General features: G+C 32.0%; 1 protein-coding gene across 2 annotated transcripts in view; it reads right to left on the bottom strand.

Annotated features, from left to right (window-relative positions):
* Positions 1-20,775, bottom strand: part of LOC139481656 (prion-like-(Q/N-rich) domain-bearing protein 25) — a 141,961-nt gene that overhangs the window by 8,717 nt on the left and 112,469 nt on the right. For both annotated transcript variants that reach the window (XM_071265103.1, XM_071265104.1), the window contains 3 exons: positions 18,997-19,091; positions 11,966-12,185; positions 9,381-9,655 (listed from right to left, as the gene is read on the bottom strand). In XM_071265103.1, the coding sequence (XP_071121204.1) occupies positions 9,518-9,655; positions 11,966-12,185; positions 18,997-19,091 (453 nt within the window). In that variant the 3' untranslated portion in view covers positions 9,381-9,517. The remainder of the gene's footprint in view (positions 1-9,380; positions 9,656-11,965; positions 12,186-18,996; positions 19,092-20,775) is intronic.

Below are 20,775 nucleotides of genomic sequence, written 5' to 3'. Positions count from 1 at the left end.
CACATGTGCCAAATATCAAACGATTTTGTCAAAGGGCAAACAGATAATGCTCCCGACACAAAATTGTAAACAAAAGTCATCTTTTTTCTTTGAGGTCAAAGGTCAGCAAAAAATTGTATTATAGGTATCTGTGGCATTGACTTATGATCTAGATGCCAATTCAGTGAGAATTTTCTTGCATCTTCCAACTAAGTACTTTCATGGTGAAAATTTGTACAAAAAGGGCATACAGGAAAGGAATAGTGTACATTTTATGCTTGCTATGGCAACCAAAGGAACAAAGTGGCGACAAGACTACAACTTTTTTTCTTTATTTTTTTTCATCAAAAACTCACTAAAACATGATAAATACAATAAAGATGCAAAAGTGTATGGTATTTTGCAACTTAACCCATGTAATACCATTTTGGTTTGCCAAAGCAAAATTTTCTCAATATTACAATTTTCCTTATTTTTTGCATTTTTTTACTGAATTGTTTTAAAAAGAGTAAAAAAGATACCAAAAATTGTACCTTCATTATTTTTATGCCCCACCTACGATAGTGCCTCCGTTCGTCTGTCCGTCCGTCCGTCCGTCTGTCCCGCTTCAGGTTAAAGTTTTTGGTCAAGGTAGTTTTTGATGAAGATGAAGTCCAATCAACTTGAAACTTAGTAACATGTGCCCTATGATATGTTTTTTTCTAATTTAAATGCCAAATTAGAGTTTTGACCCCAATTTTACGGTTCACTGAACATAGAAAATGATAGTGCAAATTTCAGGTTAAAGTTTTTGGTCAAGGTAGTTTTTGATAAAGTAGAAGTTAAATCAACCTGAAACTTAGTGTACACGTTTCCTTTGATAACATCATTATAATTGTAATGCCGAATTCCAATTTCACGGTTCACTAAACATAGAAAATGATAGTGCGAGTGGGGCATCCGTGTACTGTGGACACATTCTTGTTTTAAACCAGCATAGTACTAGACTTCCATATCAGTAGTAAGTCATAAATGTTGTTTTCCTCTGGTGATGGATAATTGAAATCAGTTAGAAACTGGCTATTCTTAAATTTTCTCAATTTATTATTTTAGCATTTTTTTACCTTTTTTTTTAAATCAAAAAGATACCAAAAATTTTATTTTCATCATTTTTCACACCAAAATAGTACTAGACTTGCATATAGGTAGTTTATTCATAAGTGTTGTTTTCCTCTGGTGATGGATAATTGATTATGGTCAGAAAACGGCTTTTCTCAAATTTTCTCAATTTTCCCTATTTTAGCATTTTTTTACCTTATTTCTTGAAAAAAATCAAAAAGATTCCAAAAACTTTATTCTCATTATTTTTTACACCAACATAGTACAAGACTTCCATAAAGGTATTTAATTCATAAAGGCTGTTTTTCTCCAATGATTGATCATTGAAAACGGTTAGAAACTGGCATTTCTCAATTTTCCATATTTTAGCATTTTTTTACCTTATTTTTTGAAAAAAATCAAAAAGATACCAAAAATTTTATTTCCATTATTTTTTACACCAACATAATACTAAACTTCCATATAGGTAGTTTAGTCATAAGGGCTGTTTTTCTCCAATGATGGATCATTGAAAACGGTTAGAAACTGGCATTTCTCAATTTTCCATATTTTAGCATTTTTTTACCTTATTTTTTGAAAAAAATCAAAAAGATACCAAAAATTTTATTTCCATTATTTTTTACACCAACATAGTACTAAACTTCCATATAGGTAGTTTAGTCATAAGGGCTGTTTTTCTCCAATGATGGATCATTGAAAACGGTTAGAAACTGGCATTTCTCAATTTTCTCAATTTTCCTTATTTTAGCATTTTTTTACCTTATTTTTTGAAAAAAATCAAAAAGATACCAAAAATTTTATTTTCATTATTTTTTACACCAACATAGTACTAGACTTCCATATAGGTAGTTTTGTCATAAGTATTGTTTTTCTCCGATGACGGATAATTGAAAACAGTAAGAAACTGGCTTTTTCCCATACATTTCAATGGAAAATAGCGGTTTGAGCCCTTATATTGAATTTCATTAAAAAAAATGTCAAATTCACAAAAAATTGAAAAACAAATTATATATTCCCAGTCAGTATGTTATACTGAAAGGGTAAAATATAAGTTTGACCAAATTAATTTTTTTTAGTTGAACAGTCCTGCCTGGTGCTCTCTGACATTGCCTCTTAAATAATTCCGGGTTTTTAAAATTCGATGAAGCGGTTTTCGTCGCTGTTTGGGATTTGTCTTTCAATTACTAGTACCTCCATTTCATGCACAAGTTTATATTGACGAAAAGTTCCGGCTTCGCTAGTACAGAAATTAATTTCATCACAACAGTTATAACATGAATAGCAGGACAAATCGCAAAGTAAAACACTCCGTGAACTGGTACAAGTCTTTTAATATTGGTGATTGCACCTTACTGAAGTGACGACTTTATATGATCTATGGAGTACTTCCACAATATAAATTTCAATTCGAATTTTACATTTAGAGGACTGTCTTGGTGTCTAAAATTTGTCATTGCAAAAGTTGGACGAAGTTCATGTAATGAGATGTTTTTCCCCATTTCACCATTCTTTTAAATAAATCGTTAAAAGCTATAAACGATTAATAAAAATTGCAAAATTTAACCTGTGTCGAACCCATGTCCCCGGGTGGAGTCTATAGCAACGCGCGCTATTCTTTTTTTTTTCGACAGCAATCATCAACCTGTTTTTCCAAATTTCATAACACGATTTGTTTTAATTATCATGAACATTTAATTGAAACTTTAGCACATGTAACGACGGAAATTAGCGTCTTTCGAACTTTCGACGTTTGGACAAATTGGCTACTGTTTTGTAATGTGTGGAAGCATTTTATTTCTTTAAGACGCAAACATGTAGTTGTGTAATAAGAAAAGAATCTTGGCATTTTTACTCTTCGTGTATCTAACTTTTGTTTTGATTAATTATAAAAAATACGCGTTAACTGCTTTGAAATATGAAATATCAACTTGGACAAAATGGCTACCGTTTGAAAAACGACTGTGTAGAGAAGATTTTATTGAATCAGCAATATTTGAACTCACGAACAATGAGGCAAATATTTGTACTTTTGTTAGATATTATTATTGTCTTACTCTTTTTATTCATTTTCTGCTACTTACAAAATTCACTTTCAGTCGTTGAGATAACGAAAAACGTCGTTGGACATTTTTCTTATTCCCGCTTAATATGAAGCCACCGAGTGAAATAAAATTTGGCAAAAATAACGGCTTTAACGCCACAAAGAACCGACACCTGTCGTTGTTCCTGCCAAGTATCAAGAAGATCAGAGAATAAGAAATAGGATCACTATACATAAGATTTAAAACAGTTTTTCATAAATGTATCGTTGGACATCCGGTTTTTTTTCACATAGCTTTGCTAATCTAATCATCAAATATACCAGATATTACTTAGTATATGATCAAGAGCTGTAAAAACATAATTTGAAACATATATTGAATTTGTTTTAATATTGGTTCGTGTTTTCTAACATTTTTATTTTGTTTTGCGGATGAAATTTCTAAGATTCTGTTTTAAATCCTAGAGGTTGTAGGAACATCGTGTCCAACGTTTGAAAGTAGAAACAGAGCAATCAATATTTCAATTCACACTTATTACACGAAAGCATGTATGTAGTTAGTTCTTTGTTTAAAGGTAGGCCTGTATATCAGTCCTCATATAATTCCACACATATTTGTTCGAAGAAGTAAAAGTTTTATAAGACCTTGACTGACTCTGCATTTCTTCCACGGTCGGTATCTACTTAAATAGGATCTATAAATTATATCAGTTTCTCACAGAAGGTAACCAAAGAAGGTGACCAAAGATTTTGCAACGATACAAATATTAAACTTTACAATATGAATAAATATCTTTAACCAATGAATTCAAATAGCAAAAGCTATGCAATTAACAAATATATACTTATTAAGCATCATGTAAATTAATCAACAATGAAATACTTTAAATATGAAATTTGGAGTTTTATCAAGGGAGCTAATAATTAATTAATGTTAACACTGTCTGCCACACAGCATTTCGGGGCCTCTCCCTCTGGTATCTTTCGTCCCTCTTTTAAAGCTGACTATTCGGGGGCTTTTCTAATTATTGTGGACATTATGATAACATATAGTTGTTAATTTCTGTGTCATTTAGTCTCTTGGCAATCATAATACATATTCTTTAATATGTATAGTGATGTCGTTATTACGACATAGCTATGTCGTTAAAACGACATTATACTGCAATCAGCTATTTTACTATACAGATAAAGCTATACGTATAAACGTTAGCTTTATACGTCAATGACCTCAACTCACCTAAAAGCCCCGCCTACTTACAACGTCACGTCACAACCATGACAACGTGGAGTAACAATGGTCAAACTTTTATGAATTTAAACCTGTTCAGTTGGAAAGCAAGTCCTTGGAAACGTCCGTTGTCGTCAAGCTTTATCAGCAACAATAGCAGGGGGAATTAATTAGGTAGCGCTACAGTCGTCCGTAACGTCAAAAAGTCCGCCAAATCAATCGGCTAAAAGATTGACGTTTAAAGTATTTTTTGCAACTTGTCATGCTTTTATTACAATTAAATTTTGAAATTTGTAGGTTTTGTGACCAATATAATTTCTTTACGACATACAAACATTACAAAAAATAGCTTGTTATTGCTATTCCTTTATCCTGTCCGTCCTAAAAAAAATAGCCATATTTTTTGTTCACCAAAAAAATCGATTTTTCCTAATTTGACGTTTGCGTATCCAAATACAGAAAAGAATGGTTATAATCTTAAATGAAACCAGGAAACCTATTTCAAATTTATACACTGTTTTGAAGCCATCATTTTTTACTTTTATACATCAATTTTAGTGACCACCAGCCATGTCAATTTGTATCTGGTTTTAGCTACGTTTCTACTTCAAAACAGTAGAGTTTAGCTTCTTTTCATTGTAGATCTACCTGTTTCAAAGTGCTCTAAAATACTGATTTTATATACTTGTATTTTAAAGTAACTAAAACCCCTTATGATCCCCTACACAAATTGACGGTGACATTGTTTTCTTTTTTCAGCATACGTCATGTAACGTTCATAACAAAATATGTGTCAGGGTCATGTGCATAATAAAAATTTACACATTGGAAAAGTGAAACAAAAAACAAAGATCTTCTTTCTTGCGTTTAAAGCTAAACGTCTTGGAAAATTCTGACAGATCTGACAAATTATTGATAGCCTACTGTATGGATGGACAAAAGCACAAAAAATAGCAATAGAAAATGCATTTCAAAGAAAATTCTGTAGGAAAAAAACATATGAAAAAAGATAATGAAGAAGAGGGGGTAAGGGAGACAGGAAGAAAGGGAGTAGGAGAAAGGAGAGGAAGGCTGGGAGAAAGGAGAAAAAGTTGGAGAAAGGAGAAAAAATAAAATATCTCTCCTTTTAAATTTTTTTCTAATATTTCAAGAAAAAATATCTCAAAAGGAGATGTTTTATTCTAATGGGAGAAAGGAGAATGGGAGTAGGAGAAAGGAGAAGAGGGGTGGGAGAAGGGAGAAGGGTACCCCCTGTCCTCCCCCTCATGAAGGTCAGTTAATAAAATTTTGCTTATATTATTATCTCTTTACTTAGTAAGCTATATTTCCATTTTCAATTTTATAGTTACAAGAGCAAAAACTAGCTTATCAAGCCAAGTCAGCCAAACAAGAAGTTTATTCATAGAGATGTGTTCTTACAAAATTGAATTTATTCAAATGGCAAATTCTTGTCAAATTTAAGCATCTTTGATCATTATTGAAGTAAAATGCACAAAATTTGTTCCACCAGTTTCATTTCATTTCCAATTACTAGTATTCAGGTAAAGTATATACAATACTTTGTTTATAAATATGTAATTATTTAAAGAAGCTGATACAGCAACCTGTTCAAGAGAAGAAGCCCCATTTTTTCCCAAAAGTTTACTTTCATAATCTATAAAATACCCTGAGAAATAAGACAAAGGGCTACTGTGCAAGCTAATCTCATAGTTTAATTTTACAATAATAATGATTCTGAAATTCAAAATTGTGTCACTTTCACTTATAAATAATTAAGAGCATATTATTTTACAGAACTTCTGTCAATATTTTTGGTATAAAACTTATAAATCCCTTTTTTGTATTTTACTTTTCAACTACGAAACATAGGCTTGAGTTTAAAGGCTCTCTTAATTTGAAGAAATTTGTTGTGACTCTTGGTCACACTTTATAAAATATAAAATATATATGATCAGTACTATTTATTTAATAATTATATCAATTTTCAGAAAGATTATTGAAATTGTATAGACTATGTTTTATGGCATTAAATATAATCAGAAGTGTTTAAAAAAAATTCTGCTAGGAATGATCCCACATATAACAAGAATGTGTCCACAGTACACGGATGCCCCACTCGCACTATCACTTCTATGTTTAGTGGACCGTGAAATTGGAATAAATTCTCTAATTTGGCATTAAAATTAGAATGATTATATCCAAGGGAACATGTATACTAAGTTTCAAGTTGATTGGACTTCTACTTTATCAAAAACTACCTTGACCAAAAACTTTAACCTGAAATTTGCACTATCATTTTCTATGTTCAGTGAACCGTAAAATTGGGGTCAAAACTCTAATTTGGCATTTAAATTAGAAAGATCATATCATAGGGCACATGTATACTAAGTTTCAAGTTGATTGGACTTCAACTTCATCAAAAACTACCTTGACCAAAAACTTTAACCTGAAGCGGGACAGACGGACGAACGAACGAACGAACAGACGGACGGACGAACGGAAGCACAGACCAAAAAACATAATGCCCCTCTACTATCGTAGGTGGGGCATAAAAATTACATGTAGTATATTTCATCCGCCAGATCTAATTTCTTTCAATATAGCTAGGTTTTTAATTTTACATGTAGTCTAGGTGTCATTATCCACATTTCTCAATTGTTTTTTTTTTTACTGCAGTAATGTTTTGTCTTTTAATATTTACATTTAGTCCTTCTCTGAAAAATAGGGGGAAGTATCTCTTCTTTATATTATCATAACATAGTTATAAATCGAGTTTCGTTTATTTTCTTTCTAATTTTTGTAAAGTAAACTCCTTTTTTAATTTTTATGCATTTTGCTGGGTTTTTATTTTTGACTGGTGATATTAAGGTGAGATAACCACTTGCACAAATCGGCATAAAAACCACCGCTTCGGTTTGAAATCAATTTGACGTTTGCGTATCCAACATTCTATTGCCGAGATATTCATATCGAGTGTTTGTCTTAATGAGATGCTTTTTTAAATTTAAATTCAGCCCATCATTTTTAGTTTCCTCGTAAATATTTAGATTTTTCGTTCAGGAGACTTGACAATTTTCACCCAAACTCCAAGTTTGTGGATAAAATAAAGAATAAAGGACTTTGATTTAATGTGTGAGCTTTGACGAGAATAAACTATGGATACTCAAGATTAGTTAGGTCAATAAGTTTTTATTACGACAATAGTATTCAGTGAGTTAAAATGAGGTTTGTCTCATCCGCTTTTTACTGAATTTTCACGGTCACGTGACTCTATTGTTGCTGATAAACTTGGGGTCAAACCGTGACCTGCTTTCCAACTGTGTTATGTCTTCAAATTGGTAATGTATATACCATGTTTATCAAATGTTATTAATTAAATTCATTTTCCCTTTCTTATTCCTTAAATTGTCAATGCTTACCGCCTAGACTACCGTCATAGGGAAATACCCCCAAAATGGTACCCCAAGGGGGAAATTCCTAACAATTTTTTTTTGATAATATTTGTTTCATATTTTTATTATTTTTTTATTTTTTTTATCGATTTCAGTATAAAAACAATATACGTATAGTGTCTTGAAATATGAAATTTATTTGTATTCGGCACGAAACGGGAAAATGCTCGGTAGAACCTCGCATTTTCCCGTTTACAAGCCTCATACAAATAAATTTCATATTTAAAGACACTAAACGTATATTGTCTAATAGTGATGTCGTTATTACGACATGTTATGTCGAAATTACGACATAGCTATGTCGTTATAACGACATGTTATGTCGAAATTACGACATAGCGATGTCGTAATAACGACATGTTATGTCGAAATTACGACATGCTATGTCGTAATTACGACATAATTTTTTTTTTTGAATGGCCCTTATCGGCTTCCGTAGTATCAATCTTCCCGTACCTTTCTTTCCGTCCAATGTGAACAATTTAACGAGAAATTAAACAATTTCGAGGCAAGGTTCACTCAATTCGTCATTTTGACGTGCATTATTTATTTCTCCGTTAATATAGAACGATTGTAGAAAATATTGCATCTCACAATAGAAAATAGTTGTATATGTATATATATTCTTCGATATCATAAAAAAAAGGAAAATAAGGAGAAACCTTTCTTTCTTCTGTCCATTGATGTTCCGTCAGTGTGCCGAATGTTAGATACCATCGAGTCCGAGCAATTTTTGACGGTGTGGTTAAGACACAGTGACCATTCATCATTCATAAATATTCAAATTAATGAATTAGCGGAGACAATAAAAGGAGATTTGCGACCGTCAAATCAAAATTGACGGTTGCAACTCTTCAACTACAGTACTGTTATTCCGATTTAAAGCATTACAAAAAAGAAAAAAAAAATACGATAAAAATTTGACAAATAGAAAAAATCTGAGAAACTTTGCACAAAGACGTCATGGCTAAATGTGACGTCATGTCAATGAAAACTTAAAATCTGGAGGTTATTACATTCAAATTCGGATAAAATTACAGTAAAACGGCAAATTCGAGATAGGTGTTGTTTTATTTTTGATTATATAATAGTAATCCAACATTTAATGATTCAACTGTGGATTTGACGGCAACTTTAAGCCAATAAAAAAAGTGTTACACACAAAAAAAATGAACACACAAATAGAAAAAAAAAGAAATGTTCTCCTTGAAGGGAGCATATTATTTTCATAGAGAGGCCTAATTAACTGTCATTTACATAAACACGATTGTGTTTAGCATTTCCTTTCAATGAGATAATTGCTTTTCATAAAAACTTCCGCAATATCCAATAAAAAAGAGCGTCACTGACCTTATGTTCGTATAAAAAAAAACACATATCATCCTACCACGTTCAGTACAATTGTCTGCCCTTATGAGTGCACATTTTTTTAATTTCAGGAACAGTGAAACGACGTTGTGTTTTATGATTGTTTAATAATTCCAAGTAAGATGATTCTGTTGATACTTGGTACGTTTTTTTTTTATAAAAAAACAATATTTTTTGCAACATGTCTGGACAAATCTACACAAAAATTTACCTGAAATTTAAATCCATTCTTACTAGCTTCTTTAAGTTGTTCTTTTATTTCTGGTGGTAGTTTGAAGGAGCTAGTGACAGTTTTGTTACCAATTTTCCTGGAAGTGCTTATATCTGTGGAAGTGTTCGTTGAATTATTTATTTGGAAACTCCAACTACTAAATTCATAGTCTTTGTTGAGAATTCCATAGTCTTAGGTTCATCGTCTGACAGAGTTTTAAGTGCTGAATCAGCTATGATATCAACTGTGTGAAGGAGCTTCTTTGTTCTTTCGATCTAATATAGAAGTAATGCTATATTTATATTAATACGCGTGCATTGAGTAAGGTATATAATTAAAAATCTTGAGTAAAAAAAACGTCACCTTGTTGACTATGTCTCATACTCTGGTAATTGGAGGACATAATTTTGTGCAATGCAAAACGCAAAAAGCAACCATTAAAGTTTGCGAGGAATTAAGGTAGCACAAAACAAAGATTTTTCATCCCCAATCAGACATCTTTAAACTGATGTTATTCCACTCATCCTTCTTTAAATTTTATAAATGAGGTACCAAAAGAAAGAAGAATGATTAATCTTTCAAATTGTGATAATTTCATTATGACATAATTATTACATAATTAATTGTTATGTAATTAGTTGCTATATTGTGATGTCCATACTTGAATGAATTTACTAGCTTCTTTGTTATTCATAGCATCCCAAAATATTTTATATATTCTTGACCTCCTAAACTGTGTCTCAGATTTTTCCTATTGTATTTCATTCTCTCATAAATCTTCAATGAAGTTTGCAACATCAATTCATAAGAGATCACTAAATTCAATTGGGTATAAAATTTGTTCAATTGATGTTTTTGGAAATCTGAGACACAGTTTTGGAGGTCAAGCTGTGTTGTACAAGAATCTTTAAAATATTTTGGGATGCTATGAAAAATAAAGACGCTAAATTCATTCAAGTGTAGACATCACAATGTAGCAACTAATTACATAACAATTGATTATGTAATAACTTTATGTCATAATGAAATTATCACAATTTGAAAGATTATTCTTTCTTCTTTCTTTTGGTATCTCATTTATAAAATATAAAGAAGGATGAAATGAATTACATCAGTTTAAAGTTATCGGATTGGGAGTGAAAAAATCTTTGTATTGGGCTACCTTAATCTTGAATTTTAAGTTATAAAATAAACCAAAAAAACCAGCTTTGTATTTAATTAGATTTTTGTCAAAGCCTAAATGGCCTACAGGCGAAAGATAATAAATGCCATTCAAAGTAGCAAATAAACTGACAAAGTCACGAAAGAAATATAAAGACCAAAAGACAAACAATAGTTCACAAAAAAAAAACCAATACAAAACTGTAGACTGAGAAACACGAACCCTACTAAAAACTAGAATAATTTAAGGTGCTTTGCAAGGGTGAGCATTGTAGTATAAAAAAAAATCAGAAGAGTATGCATAGTTGGAATTATAACCTGCAGAAAACCTGCGTTTTACCATTTTGAGACAAAAATCATTCTCAAATCAAAAGCAAAGTATTTTTCTCAAATTTATGTTCCATTTTCTCATTTCTTGAACGGTTTGCGAATAGTATTCCTCTCACTAATGAAAACACTGTTCGCGGCAAATGATTGGTCGGCAAATGATTGGTCAAAATTTAATTGTGACGTTACATATTCTTAGCTTCTTCTGAATTGAAATGAAGAAAAAAGGGTAAAGTGGTGGAAAATAAAGTCAGATTTTAAAACGACCCTCACCATGTCTCGTGTTGCTCTTAATGCTTTTTTTTTAAACAGTTGTTTTTCATATATGTTCCAAATAAATTCTAATAGTTGTTTGACTTATTTGTGTAGTTCCCATTCGTAAATCTTCTTATATGAACCGTTTCCAAATTCGTTCAAAAATTCCAAAAATCTTCACTTTTTTTATCTGAGCGTCACTGATGACTTTTGTGTATACGAAATGCGCGTGTGGAGTATCAAATTATAAGCCTGGTACTTTTAAGGGAGTTCGCTGCTCAGTTTCAAAGTAATTAACTTTTCAAAACACTAGTTTATATTGATAGGGGATTAATAAAGAAATCCAAAGAGCAAAAAAAAATATATAGGTCACCGTGCTTGTTTTCCATATATTAGCCATTGAAATTTTGGCGGGAAAATATTCTCTCTTGACTTTTCATAGATTTATCATTGACAAGTTGAAGTTCTCGAAAACTGTTAAAGAGTAATTAAAATTTTATAAGACTTTGACAGATGGCTTATCATTATACATTTAAAAGATTTTCAAAAAGAAAAATGGGGGTTACCGGGCAAATTGTTTCAATGCATTCAAATGGATAAAACCAGAGAATTCCGAAAATCTGACAAAAAAATCCAAAAAATCCAAAACAGGACAAGCTAGCTTCCCTAATAAATATTACTATGGTTTCAACTTGATAAGAAATGTACAAAACATTTAAAAAAACATCAGTTTCGATATTTTGGCAAATTTTTATAGTTTCCATATTTCTGCATGGTCTGATGTTAGTATTAATTTGTAATGTAACGAGTTCTTATAAATACATTATAAGTGATCGTGTTACCTTTTTTTCTCTCGCCTTGATTTCTGCCTCTGTTTCTTGTACTTGTGTTTCTTTTTGTTCTTCTGGACTTTCATATGGAACTTCTTGTTCGGGTTCTGTTACTTCTACATGTATGACATCTTCAGTTTCAGATTTATCTTCCACTATAACCTTTTCTTTTAAATTACGTTCAGGTACGTGATTTAAATCCAAAAGATTGGAACTGGAATCAAAAAGTGACCTAAAAAAAGAAAGACGTGTTCTATTACCAAAAAGGACAGAAAGACCACAACCAGAATTTTAATGAAAAAACATACGATTGATAGACTTCGTATCTGACAGTACATCAGCAATTGCACTTAACGAGTTATAGTAATTTACTAAAATGTACATGATATACATATGTATTGGTTTTGCTTATTGTTGAAGAACGAGCAGTTTGCAAGTTCTATGTCATTTGGTATATTTTAGAGCATATGTGTTTAACATACACAATTAAATGAACTGTCTTTTTCCTTATTTATTTACGTATGCACTATATTATTGTATTATAATTGTATACTAATTTGACATCTGAATAGCTTATTTTTTTGGCATAATTGGGTTGCTTGTCTAACAATTGTTATGTATTTCCCAAAATTTACCCTTATGTATATTTTCACAAGATATTATTTACATAGTAATATGTATCACTGGCATTTCACATACCTTCAGCTGGTTTATATCTCATGTGAAAACAGTTAATTTGTTTTCCAATTATTGGAAATATAAGAATTTTGTATTATCTGTGGTGTCTCAAATTTGAATTGAAAGTCTTCCTTTATGCATTTTTTTGCTTAATTTGTTTCATTATGAAACATCATATTATGTCACTTGAAGTATTATATTTTCTATGGTTTGAAAATTAAAAGACTCAATATTTCAGAAGTACAGTCTCTCAGATCACTCCTCTCCTGTAGATAGTACCTAGGGTATATTAGGTTGGTGTTCAAGTCAATAAATTAGAAAAATAAAATGTTTTGCTTTCTCCCAAAGCCCTCCATAAATAAGACATTAATAAGATAGATCCTTTAAATTTTTGAGGTATGAACTAAAAAATATATATAAATGTCATTAATCTGGAGCTGGAGGTAAACATGTTCTTTTCCATTCACATTAAAGACCATTACATTATTGTTCTTCTCTATAGCTACATGTCAACATGTACTTTGCAATACCAGCTACAATCTTTATAATTTAATCTGTTAAAAAATCAACTCTTTTTTCCATTTTATTCTAATATATATCAAAGCAAAAAGACTGGACATACACGTGTATTATTAGCTTGTGTATTTTATAATTTATTTTTATCCATCCTGCTGTGAGTGTGACTGGACTTTTAAAAATTGTGGTCTGCAAACTTGGAAGTGTACGTTCAAAGACTTTCTTTAAATGTCTGACGAGAAACAATTAGAAAGATTCAATACCTTGTTCCATTCACAAAAAAAACCGTTCTCTAAGTCTGGTGTATATTTTGTGTTCATAACTTCGAAAAAGGCACATAATGGTTACTACAAGCACATGACATCTCACATGACATTACAACGTAAAAACGGAATCCCCGTTTTTATTGGTCAACTGAAGGCCGTTTTCAAAGGTCAATATATTTATAAAATAGAATCGGAAAACAAAACACAAACGGAGACTTGCATGCGGTCTCATTTTTGGACTAAATAAATGTTTATCGTGGCCATTTACAGGCACAAATTAAGAAATAACGAAGGAACAATAAGGTTAGCGCATCCGAATCTGAAAACGGCAACTTTCAATGAAATGTTGTATTAAATGACCCCTGAATATTCGCATTGGTATGCAAATTATCGCAAATGAGGTCAGGGCATAAACATTTCTAATTTTTCACTGGAGAAGGCCTCTTTCAAAACGTATGAAATGGAAATAAACGACCGTTGTACATAAGTTGCTCCACAGAGGACGCCCGTCATTTCGTCATAAAACTCGTTTTAAAAATACCGAAAAATATGTCTCAAAGCATCGTTGGGCCAACGTCAGGCGATGCGATGCGTTGAAGCACCGTCGGGCCAACGTCAGGCGATTCCTCAAAGCAACGTCGGGGATGAAAGGGTTAAACGATAAAAAAAATTCTGAGAGCTTATGCAAAATTAAGTGTATTACCTAAGATTTGCCCAATTTGTGGACATGTTCATTCAGTTTCATCCAATATTTTTTTTAGCTCAAGCAACTAATATTCCCATGCATTTTTATGTTTACGTCAGAATATCTTTTTATCATACATTTTAAGTAAAGATGATGCTGTGAACAGTATAAGCAAAACACACCATATGTTTGTCTACCTCTACTGGTGTTCTCAGATGACAAAGTGCTACTCCATAGTTGGCCATATGGACACTAAACAATACAATGAAAACTAACATCTGGCTTAACCAGACATAATCCCTTATTTAAAAAAAAAATTAACAATCGTAATTGCATTTATTTTTTTACAATATTTTTGAATTAAGAGTTCCTTGTCATTCTTGTTAGACTTGCCAAGCCTATTTTAAGCAATTAAATCGAGAAACTGCTCCAAAACAATTTGCCTAATAATATTCAATATAAAGCACAACAGTACACGTGTCATATAGCTATTTTGTAAACATAGCAACAATCTTTCAGGTGAAGACATAGATTAAATCTTGATTAATGAAAATTTGTGTACTAAGACAATTAACCATAATATACATGTTTACACTAATGTTAACGAGGCCAGGATAAAGTAACGGTACCTTTTCTATCAACACATTTAAATATGTTAACCCCTTTTCAGTTGATTCGGTCGGGAAACGATGTTTCTTGTGCAAAAACTAGATGTTTATTTCTTACTTTGTTCTTTTCGGATTAAAAATATTATATTAAATAAGAAAGGAGTAGGTCCAGTAAGACCTCTTTTTGGCCCCAAAATATAGCAGTTTTACAAAATTGTTAAAATGTTTACTTTTAGTTATTTATTGGACAGTAGAATGCTTCTCCTACATAAATATAGGCTGTTTTTGACAATACGTTGTACATACATCGAGTACTAGCACCAGTAAGTTATGCTAAATTACTGAAATCTTCACAATTCTAGCATTTTGGTTAAATTTTAGACGGTTTCCGTGTGAAACGAAAGTGGCCGCATTTGTGTTCATCCAAAATATTTATATGAAAGTTGTATTTGATGATAATACATAACATATATAAAGGTTAAGGATGAACACCGATGCGGCCACTTTCATTTTTGACCAAAAAAAATCTGAAAAGTGACATTTTTCAGCATATTTGGTAGATTTTTCATATTTGAGCTTGAATCGGAGCGTTTTTAATGACTAAATTAGTTAAAATCTTTCACATAAATCAATTGAATCAATTAAAATAGACACTTAAGTGTTTAAAAAGTGGTCAACATCTTTCGTTACATGAACCTGAAATTTGAGGCCAAAATCGGTCCTTACCGGACCTTCTCCTTTAAATTATACAACAAGTATAACTGTTTTTTCATTATTTCCACTGATATCTATTTCAAATAAAGGAGAAAGATAACAAAGGGATAATCAAACTCATGGAATAAAATGACAACGCCAAGTCTACAAAAGAAAAAGACCAACAGAAAAACAACAATTCACAACACACAACATAGAAAACTAAAAACTAAGGAACACAAACCCCACCAAAAATTGGGGATGATCTCGGGTGCTCTTAAAGGACAAGTAAATCCTGCACTACATGTGGCACATGTCGTGTTGCTCATGTCAGTAAAACATTGATAATAAGTGTTCCTCGGTAGGTCACATTTCTAGGAAAAGAAGATGGGATTGTAGATGGGAACATATTTGTTGTCATCTGTCAAAGAGATATTCCATAATTATTTCAAAAGTTTATATCATTAGTTATTTTTAATCAATATCAGTGGACTGTTATTCCACGAGGGTTCCATCATCACAACACCCATTTTATTGTCATCATTGAACATTATTTTTGTAAATCATCCATAGAAAAATTCTGTAATTGCAACCAATTCAGGGTCACGCTATTCTGACTCAAGTTGTCGGAATTCATGTGTATATGTTGGCTAATTTTAGGTCGCTACCCCAATATGGTATCTGGTTTCTGTTCTATTAATAAAACAAACCAGATAATTAAAGGTTGATATCTATTTATAAGATCCACTTGTGTTTTCGATCAACATCACTAAGCAGTAGCTGACACATTTCTGGTTTTAAACTAAAAGAAATGTAAAGAGTCCGACAGGGCAGAACAATGATCTTCTAAAAAGCCCAGATATCTCTGTAAACTTATCATGCTAACGATATAAATGAGAGGATGACGTTATAATACCTGTGAAAATAAATCTTGTAGATATTCATGTTGTGCATATACATCTTCAAGATTTTGAATTTCCTCTTCTTTATAATAGATATAGACATCTACAAAAATGTCAACTCCATGTCAAAGTTATTTGAACAATAATTATCTGTGATTATTTCATATATCAGGTCTTTCATCATGTCTTTAATGTTATTCTTACTTGACCATAGTTTCTTCTTTCCCCGGTTCTCTTTAATGTTATACTCACTTGACCATAGTTTCTACTTTCCCCAGTTCACGTTAATGTTATTCTTACTTGACCATAGTTTCTACTTTCCCTGGTTTGCTTTAATGTTATTCTTACTTGACCATAGTGTCTACTTTCCCCGGTATGCTTTAATGTTATTCTTACTTGACCATAGTTTCTACTTTCCACAGTTCACCTTTATGTTATACTCACTTGACCACCCTTACCGAAAAAAGCCCTGCCGCAAGTTTGCAGCAAACATTGCCGCAAGCTTTCAGCAAATGTCTGATGCAAACTTGCCGCAACCATTTTACCATGCAAATGAAGTTTGCGGCAAGCTTGCTGCAAACAGAATTATGCAAATTAGATTTGCCCTAAGCTTGCAACAATTGTTTGTTGCAAACTTGCGGCAAACTTGCAGGAACTACACATATACTAATGTCATGTGTGAAGACACCTTCAATTTATCTCTTTCAAAAATTACACAGCAACTTTTTAAAAAGTCAATTCCTGTCTTTACACAAACTGCCATTGGAAGAATTCTTGCAAACTCATGAGATTTAAGGAAGTGCATACATGCATTTGAGTTTTGAAAAAGGGGCAAGAGTCATTCTCAAATGACTTAATATACCTGTATTAAAAATGAACAAGGTAAAATCTCAAATGTGTATTGAGACTATAAAGGCAAAGCTAGGTAATAATTGCAAATACAGAATTTAAGTTAATCTTAATAAACATGATCATGATGGTGCAGTACATCAGTTACAAATTCAAACTTATAATGGCTTAAGTTTTTCAATAACACATACATGTATATATAGTTGATTACTTAACTATGTATGATGATAACATTAATTATTTCATTAAAACATGGAGTTCAATGAATCATTTGTACTTACAAAATTACATACTGATTGTCCCATATTATTGAACCAAAATGCCTCCTTGATCTCTTATATGTGAAATGCATTTCCAAACAAAATCAACATGACCTAGCAACAATTTCAAATTGCTATCATCCAGGAAGTGCCAATCTAGGCATGCCTAGTCAATATTGTGTTATTCTTGTAATGTTCTTGTTAACATATAGAATGGTAAAAGTTTTCTGCAATCTTGCAGCAAACATTCTTTATTATTTTAAACTTTCTAGCAATCTTACGGCAAACGTTGATGTGTCTGCAAACTTGCCGCAAGCTGGCAGCAAAGTCTGCCGGAAGTTTGCAGCTAGCGGCAAACATCTGCAAACTCTATTTTCTGTGTTCCTGCAAACTTTTTGTTTTCCGCAAGCTTGCAGCAAGTCTGCTGCAAGTTTGCGGCAAGTTTGCGGTAAGTTTGCGGCAAACAATTCAGTTTCATAAGGGCATAGTTTCTACTTTCCCCAGTTCACTTTAATATTATTCTTACTTGACCATAGTTTCTACTTTCCCCGGTTCCCTTAAATGTTATACTCACTTGACCATAGTTTCTACTTTCCCCGGTTCACTTTAATGTTATACTCACTTGACCATAGTTTCTACTTTCTCCGGTTCACTTTAATGTTATACTCACTTGACCATAGTTTCTACTTTCCCCGGTTTGCTTTAATGTTATTCTTACTTGACCATAGTTTCTACTTTTCCCGGTTCACTTTAATGTTATACTCACTTGACCATAGTTTCTACTTTCTCCGGTTCACTTTAATGTTATACTCACTTGACCATAGTTTCTACTTTCCCCGGTTTGCTTTAATGTTATTCTTACTTGACCATAGTTTCTACTTTCCACAGTTCACTTTAATGTTATACTCACTTGACCACTCTTACCGAAAAAAAGCCCTGTGGCAAACATTGCCGCAAGCTTTCAGCAAATGTTTGATGCAAACTTGCCGCAACCATTTTACCATGCAAATGAAGTTTGCGGCAAGCTTGCTGCAAACAGAATTATGCAAATTAGATTTGCCCTAAGCTTGCAGCAATTGTTTGTTGCAAATTTGGGGCAAACTTGCAGGAACTACACATATACTAATGTCATGTGTGAAGACACATTCAATTTATCTCTTTCAAAAATTACACAGCAACATTTTTAAAAAGTCAATTCCTGGGCAGGAACTACACATATACTAATGTCATGTGTGAAGACACATTCAATTTATCTCTTTCAAAAATTACACAGCAACATTTTTAAAAAGTCAATTCCAAAGGGCATAGTTTCTACTTTCCCCAGTTCACTTTAATATTATTCTTACTTGACCATAGTTTCTACTTTCCCCGGTTCCCTTAAATGTTATACTTACTTGATCATAGTTTCGACTTTCCCCAGTTTGCTTTAATGTTATACTCACTTGACCATAGTTTCTACTTTCCCCGGTTCCCTTAAATGTTATACTCACTTGACCATAGTTTCTATTTTCCCCGGTTCCTTTAAATGTTATACTTACTTGATCATAGTTTCTACTTTCCCCGGTTTGCTTTAATGTTATACTCACTTGACCATATTTTCTACTTTCCCCGGTTCACTTTTATTGACATCAGTATGTGATATCTTATCAGATATCTTGTCCATAACATTAAGTAACGCATCCTGTAAGAAAACTAAAATAATCAAAAGCTTATCATAATATGCATGAAAATGTAATGATTCTCAATTTTCATGATTTAATTATTTGCGCATGACTTAATTTACATTATTATACTTCACGTTAAAATGCCATATTTTGATTGGCTAATACGAGGGTGTCATTTTACTCTATCACATAGCTGAGAGGGTGACAATTTTTTTTGAATGTTACCCTCTCGTCTTAACCAATCAAAAATCGACAATTTAAAGGACAATGGATTGAATTTACATCAAGTAGTTGAATACAATGCTTAAGTTTTACGTTTTGGATCAAATTTTATTATTTAACTGTCAAAATAAAAAAAAAACATCTTGTTGTTTATTTCTAACACTCGTAACGTTGTTATGTACGTGACGTCATAGAAAATCCTTTTGAAATACAATTAATCTGAAAAAGACAAAAATGGTAGGACGTTCAGTATAATAAATTAAATGACACATAGCTTAGAGGGTGATAGAGCAGATTGGTACCCCTTGAAAAAGCATTGTCAACCTTGGCTTCGCCGCGGTTGACAATGTTTTCTCGGGGTACCAATCTGCTCTATCACCCTCTCAGCTATGTGTTATTTATATATTGTTTTATAGTTATGATTTGAATATTTTTTAATGTTTTGATTCTTGGATCAGTTTTTCTATATTACAATTTTAAGAATATGTTTCTATGTTTCAATTCTTGGATTAGTTAATAACTAATTCTTATTACATTGACCTTGGACTTTTTATTTCAAATAGGTAAAAGGAAAAAAAAAAGAGGAAGAACAATATTTATTTTCACTCATTCTCAAGCAACGTCATCGACAACATCCTGATAATATCTATTCTTGTATTCATGACGCCAGGGGCCGGTTGTTCAACTTGTTGTTAGCAATAACGATCCGTTAAATTTTGATAACATATCGATAAAATTTAACGTTCCGTTATGTTGTTCTTAATTTGAATGAAATTTAACGTTGGTAGGAAGCAGCGTTAATTAATTTAACCAAGGCATCACTTAAAAATGGCTGCTATCATGATGCTACCAGGAAGGACTGAGTTTTCAGGGGTACTCTTTCTCATTTAACCAATTTGAATGATGAAGAACAAAGAAGAACGTACAGATTTAGCAAAGACTATATTGCACACCTTTGCTATCTACTTCAAGACACAGGCTCAACAGGTCCACCAACAAATATACAGCACTGACAGTTGAGCAGCAGGTATGCGAATACATATGCTCTTTTAGTAATATAAATAATAATTTGTGGGTAGCAACAAACAATAGAACTATGTCAATTGGACATGCTTTGATACTATATCTGCGCTTGAATTTTTACTTGATAACATTATTGTTTGCTTTGGAGATTCCGTATATCGTCCAGTTATTGGAATTCCAATGGGGACTTACTGTGCACCACTAACTGCGGACCTGTTTTTTTTTTATTGTTATGAGTTACAATTTATGACTAAAATCAACAAAAACCCATCAAAACAACATCTGATACAAACATTTAACCTTTCAGATATTTGGATGATACATTGGCTCTAAATAAGGACTACTTCAGTATGTAAACTAAAGAAATTTTTCCTGTTGAACTTACTTGAAAGAAAGCTTATACTAACAATGACCACTGCCCTTTCCTCGATCTTGCTATCTATATCTTTAACGGGA

Source organism: Mytilus edulis, chromosome 7 (assembly GCF_963676685.1).
Source record: "Mytilus edulis chromosome 7, xbMytEdul2.2, whole genome shotgun sequence".
In the NCBI taxonomy this organism is placed as follows: domain Eukaryota; kingdom Metazoa; phylum Mollusca; class Bivalvia; order Mytilida; family Mytilidae; genus Mytilus; species Mytilus edulis.
This window is presented reverse-complemented; position numbering and strand designations above follow the sequence as displayed.